The following is a 6,817-nucleotide window of genomic DNA, read 5'->3' on the forward strand; positions in this document are numbered from 1 at the left end:
GTGTCTCCCTACCTTTCCAGCCGTCGCTCCAGCGAAGTGTCCCAAAGTGTCCCTGGTCAGGGCATCCTGGGCCCTGAGCAGGGGGGGGACCCCCTCTCTCCAGAGACTCACCGCAGAGGTGGCCCCTGCCATGGTGGTGCGGGGTTGCCAGGTCTGCCTAGCCTCACCCCAGCTCAACAGTACAGCCTGAAGGCCAAATACGCAGCAGCCACTGGTGGCCCGCCTCCCACCCCCCTGCCCAACATGGAGCAGCCAGGGACCTCTGGGAGGAGAGGGCGCTTCCTCAGTGAGTACCAGGGCCAACCGCTGCCCCCCTTCCTGCAGCACGGAGGCCCCCGGCGACACAGTGCCAACACTGAGTATGGCACAGGCGTGATCTACCCCCACCAGGCTCTGGGTAACGCCTCCCGGCGTGCCAGCGAACCCGTGCGCACGGTTGGTGACCCCCAGGCCCTCCCCAAGGTGCAGCGCTTCAACAGCCTCAACAACGTAGCCATGATGGGCCGCAGGAACGCCCTGCAGCACTGCGGCTCTGACGCCAACATCGCCCGCCACATGTACTCGCCACGCCCGCCCAGCATCACTGAGAACGTCATGATGGAGGCCATGGCTATGGAGCCCCACGGTGGATCCTCCACGGAGGCCAGGGACCACTCCATGATGTTACCCCCAGGAGACAGAGTCTTCCTGGGCTACCAGCAGCAGCAGCATCACCACCTAGGCCCTAACAGTCAATTGTCCCCCAGCCACGAGGGCTTGGGCTGCCCTGACCAGGCCTTCCAGACACAGGTGGGCATGCAGGGCCAGGGGCACTACCAGGGCCAAGGGGCCAGAGGAGGGGGCCAGATTGGTCAGGCAGGGCCCATACACCCTGAGGGTATATCTAATGCCCTGCTCCAACAGGCTGAATATAGCATGAGCACCTGCCAGCTCAGCCCCTCTGGCCCCCACTACCCCAGCCTGGGACAGGGGTCAGAGACTGGGCCTGGGGCAGGGAGTGGGCCCTGGGGGGACATGCAGTACCAGGACCCGTCCCAGACCCAGGCCCAGGCCCACTTCAACACGCAGGGCCTCTACAACAGCCCTGACAGCAGCCACAAACTCACTATCAAACCGGAGCAGCAGTTCCACCACCCGTCCCTTGGTGGCGCTGACGCCTGCCAGAACGCCAAGCAGCAGCTCCTCCACTCCCAGCAACAGCAGCAGCGGCCACACCCCCAGCAGACCCCCATGCCCATGTCCCCCCAGAGCTACCCCCCCCAGCAGGGGCAGGTCACCCAGGGCATGATGAGGACCACCACCAACCCCAGCTGTGACTTCCATGTGGGGATGGAGCCCCAGAGCCAGGCTCCACACCACCTCCAGGGCCAAGGGCAGCAGCAGGGGGGCTTCCCCAGCACTGGAGGCCTAAGTCTGGGCTGCGCTGGCAGCTCTGCCCTGGCCCTCCCTGGCCGCTCCCAGACCCCCATGATGCAGGTGAAGGAGATGATGGTGCGTAACTACGTCGAGTCCCAGCAGGCTTTGATGTGGGAACATCAGCAGGAGCAGAGGGGGGCCGACGGGGGGCACCAGGGGAAACCCTCCCTCACTGACCCCGGCATAGACATGAGTGGGCAGGCAGCTATGATGCAACACAGCCCCCAGCACCAACACCAGGCCCAGACCATGCAGCACCAGGCCCAGCAGAACCAGAACCTCTACCCCAGCCCGGCCTACCCAGCCTACCCCAACCAGAACCTGATGAGCCCCCCAGCACACAGCCGTGGCCCCAGCTCCGTCCCCCCTAAAGAACAGCAGATGCTGGGTCTTCCTGGCTCCTGCTACAGCCAGGACATGGTGGTCCCCAGACCCCCTCAGGGACGCAAGCCCCTCAGCAGACAGAACAGCCTGTCCCAGCAGCAGCAACCCCAGGCTGGAGGGGTCTACCTGGGTAGTCCTCCACACCTCAGCCCAGTCCACTCCAACGTCTCCCCCAGGAGAGCAGTCCGTCTGCCCCCTGTCCAGCAGCCCCACCAGGAGATGTTCCCCTCCAATAACAACAATAACATATACTACTCTGGCCAGATCCACATGCACACAGCCCTCGATAAGGACTCTGTGACGGGGCCGTGTCTGAACCAACAACACATGGGCACCATGGACCAGGTCACCAAGTCTGCCTCGCTGGCCTACCCCGAGTCCCATGGCCCCATATCCAACGCTCTGGAGAACCTGGACCTAGACAACGCCCAGATCGATTTCACCTCCATCATCGACGACACGGACCCCTCGTCCTTCAGTCCCGTCAACCCCCTCCTCCAGGGGTCCCAGAGCTCCTCGCGCCTCACCACCCCCCAGACATCCATCACTCTGGCCCCAGGGACAGGCCTCTCCAACATGGCCGTAGGAGACATGACCTCCATGCTCACCTCTCTGGCTGGGGAGAATAAATACCTGAACACACTGTCCTAGAGACAGGCCTCCGGGGCTCCACTCATCAGCCTTGTCACACACACACCACACCTGTATCACCGCCACTCCCTCTAGGACAAGCGGTTCTCATAAAGGACAATGTGTATTCAATATACATCCTGGATAAATAAAGGCAGGCTAATAATAACTGAATTCATGAATTGACCAGGATGGGCTGATACAGAAACACTACTACAAGGTCTTGTTGACCCTAAGCCCTAAACCAAAGGTGCCTATAGACTATGGAGCGTTCCTCACTGCACTATAGGCTTCTCCCTGTGTTGGTACAGTACGTCCACCAGGGAGGGGCTTGGCTCTGTGCTCCCTGTACGACGCAGGAGAACTGTTTGCCTGTAACGACTCTGAACATTGAACATTTCCATGGGGTGTTACTGTCACCCCACCTAAAGAAACAGGCATTCCAGTCACAGAGGTGTGGTCTATGTATGACAACAGAGGGACAGAGAGGGGGACATGTAAATAAGTTATACATTTATATATGCTGTGTATATGACAATGTTGACAGACAGTGGAGAAGAACTCTTGCTGTGTCTCTATACTCTCGGAATGCTTGTGTTCCGAAGCCAATCATTACTTCAGACAGTTCCGGAATGAGAATTGTGGAGAAGCTGTCCATGGAATGCTGTACTGTATGTTCAGAAGAGTGCCTATCGTGACTGAAAACACGTCTCAATACCTTGATGGTATCATCCATGATCCCAGGGAATCAGCCCCCTATCAGGGAAACACACCACCATGACATATCAGTATTCACACAGAGACACTCACAACTCGTTGGAGGTTCATGGTAGTGATGAGCAGAGGCCAGGCTCATAGAAAAAAGGGTTCTTCATTTGTCCCTGTAGGGAAACCCTTTGAATAACCCTTTTGGGTTTCATGTTGAACCCTTTCCTCTGTGAAAAGGCTTCTACATGGAACCCAGAAAGGTTCTACATGGAACCCAAAAGGGTTATTCAAAGGGTTCCCCTACAGGAACAAATGAAGAACCCTTTCAGAACCCTCTAAGAGTGTAGTGATGAACAGAGACCAGGCATTGGCAGGTGTATAGTACTGGCAAGCAGAGGCCAGTCTTTTGGGCCAGGCTTTTGGACAAAGAGTTTGCACTCCATACTGTAGATGTTTACTGTGTAATATCACATTAAGTGTTTCTTAAAGCAGCTCACTCTTTACAATGGTATGGTTTACCTGAGAAGAAATGTTACAAAGTGCCTTTGTCCAAACAGGGCATAATAACAGAGAGAGAGAGAGTATGAAAGGGCGGCCCTACATAAACCCTGTTGATGAGAGTTGGACACATTCTGTACATAAAGCCTTCACCCACTCTAAACCTTTAAACCTTAAACAGGATCTATAATTAACCCATTTTACACTAACGCCTTCAGTCAGCTGTTGTACAGGTGTAATCAGACCAACAGCTGAGCGTTTGGGGCACTGAGGTACTGTATCTGTATCTGTAATCTGATTTATCTGATTCTGTAATCTGAAGCTGTCTTCTGATATCTTGACTACAGCTATGGGCTAATCTCCTGAAAGTTTCGTAGCACCAATGTCATCCTCAGTCCACTAAAGGCGATGGAGGAATGATGATCTTAGTGTTATTACAAAGCTATGGGGAAACACAACCCCACCAGGACCGGTAGAACTGACAACATCATGCTGTTACTGTAGCATTGCACTGACTGCAGCACTGTGTGTGTGGAATAGGCCTCTCCCCTAGATAAGGATGTCTGTGCATGGAAACAGACATCATCTTTGATGATGCTGAAAAGTCTCCTCTCCTTAAATACACATAGATTTCTATAAGTGTGTTGTTATAGATTTCTATAAGTGTGTTGTTATAGATTTCTATAAGGTGGTACGGCTGTGAGTTATAGATTTCTATAAGGCGGTACGGCTGTGAGTTATAGATTTCTATAAGGTGGTACGGCTGTGAGTTATAGATTTCTATAAGGTGGTACGGCTGTGAGTTATAGATTTCTATAAGGCGGTACGGCTGTGAGTTATAGATTTCTATAAGGTGGTACGGCTGTGAGTTATAGATTTCTATAAGGTGGTACGGCTGTGAGTTATAGATTTCTTGTGGTGTGTATAAGGCAGCGTTGTGGCCTTCTAATCTTGCTTCGTCTTAACAACTCAGAGTACTGTCATCTGTTGTTTCTCCCAACAGAGAAGAGGTCAGTTGTTAACCCATGATTAACATTGATGTTTCATCTGGTCCAGAAACCCTGTACGGCCTACCAAAGACAGTTCAAACTGACCATATTTGAGGAAAAATAAAAGATGCACAAGTACATTTATAGAACACTAACTACAGTCACAGCAAGAAATATGTGAAAATGGTTTGATAGTGCTGTTACTTAGAATGTATGAGATGTTTTTTTTTGTATAAAAGTAACATGTTTCTTTTTGGATAACAAGGAACTTCATGGATATTGCCTTCTCTGTGTGTTTGTTTTGATATCTGTCTGTCACCATTCAATCAGACTTTTTGCTGGCAAAAGAATATTACATTTAGCAACAAAAAGCTATAATAGGAGCGTTTACTATACACACGAAAGCCAAGTGTTATATTTTGTGTACAATTTTCTACATTTTTATACAAATGTATTCTATATTTTACCAGTTAATGAATAAACATGTTCAGCTTGGAATGGATGCAAAATGTTTGTGAAATTGTATTTTATATTGCATGAAGTTTCAAAAACCTTTTCTATTACATAAAGTTTCTATTTTAACAAATTCCCAAGAATTCCCCAGAATAATTACAGTGTCTCAAAATATCCACTAGATGGTAGTGTAGTCTGATAATGACTGGGGAGATGATGCTCTCTACATTTAGAGGGACACTGATGTTAGTTTAGCTGGCAGACAGACCCAAGTGTTGCTGAGGAGACGCCGAGAGCTACATCTCCTCTCCTATTAGGGCCTAGCACACAGCCACACAGCGTTAACCCAGGGATTAGTGAATATAGGTTTAACTAATTAGTCAACACCAAAGCTTAACAAAGCATTGGTTAGCCTATCCAGTTTTACATTTTTAATTGGCCGTCTTTTAATTGGCTGTCTTCGCAAGGCGTCATTTAAAAAAATGAATAACGTTAAGTATAATTAAAAAGTCCTTTCCTCTCCCGCCTGTCGCCTTTCCTCCATTAAAAGCCACAGTGTGTGTAAAAGCCGGCAGGCGTGAGTGTGACCGCGGCCAGTGACATCAGCGTCTGACTGGGGTCCAGTGTGGTCAGAAGGGGCTGGCAGTAGCACTCTGGGACTGCTGGGCTCCTCCAGACCCAGTGGACTGTGGCATGGCACTCAGCACCGTGGGGACAGCCTCCACTAGCCTGGCACTGGTACTAGGGTTGACTCACTTCTCCCTAAGGCCTCCCCCCTGTCCACATGCATACACATGCACTCATACACACACACATAGACACACACACACACACACACACACACACACACACACAGATACACACACACAGGCACACATACACACACACAAACACACAGGCACGCTCACACACGCACACACACACACACACACACACACACACACACACACACACACACACACACACACACACATACACACAGACAAACATGCACACACATACAGGCATGCACACAGACTCACACACACACACACACACACACACACACACACACACATACACTGGTGGCTCCCCAAGCTCCTCCCTCTCTCCCTGCTCCTCCTAGCAACCCCTAGCATAGGCCTCCCCCCCCCTCCCCCCCCCAACAATCACTCTCCAAGCATGAGCAACTCTGGAACATAAGCTTGTCCTGACATTTGACAGGACATGTGTAAGTTGATACACGTGTTGCTGTGGTGTATTCACTCACTCTATGAAAGTCAGAGCTGCGCTTTAGTGTGGTGAAGGTTACACAACACTTGATGTTGGTTCATCTGACACACACACACGCACGCACACATATGCTCACACACATGCTCACACACACACGCACACACACACACATACAGACACACATGCCGCACACAGTTGATTCTGGTTCATCTGACCACCATGGATATTAGAGCAAGATGGGTCTCAGTATGAATGTGCAGCGTTACTCTTCCCTGTCTTCACTGTGTACGCAACCACCTCTATTGTTAGAAAGTAACAACACTGACGAGATGATAGCGTGAGCTGAGGCGCTTTGGCCTCACAACTACAACATGACTTAAGCTCTGCTGGTTCGTAGAATACAAATGGAAATGCCAAAATAAGAACTGAGGTTTTCAGATGCAAAAAAGTTGGGAGAGAGCATAATGACTTTTTTCTTTTCTTGTCTTGCCATTCAAGGGAAGGCTTTTTCTTTTCCTTCTGTGACA

The 6,817-nt window shown here is 50.9% G+C and overlaps 1 protein-coding gene across 1 annotated transcript in view; it reads left to right on the forward strand.

The window, feature by feature from the left end:
- gli1 (GLI family zinc finger 1) overlaps nucleotides 1-5,138 on the forward strand; it is a 46,476-nt gene extending 41,338 nt beyond the window's left edge. Inside the window, 1 exon segment of the mRNA XM_083667484.1 lies at nucleotides 1-5,138. This exon segment is cut by the window's left edge and continues 185 nt beyond it. Coding sequence (XP_083523610.1) covers nucleotides 1-2,451 — 2,451 coding nt within the window. The 3' untranslated portion in view covers nucleotides 2,452-5,138.
- Nucleotides 5,139-6,817: the final 1,679 nt, after the last annotated feature.

Source organism: Argentina silus, assembly GCF_951799395.1.
Source record: "Argentina silus genome assembly, chromosome: 4".
NCBI lineage: Eukaryota > Metazoa > Chordata > Actinopteri > Argentiniformes > Argentinidae > Argentina > Argentina silus.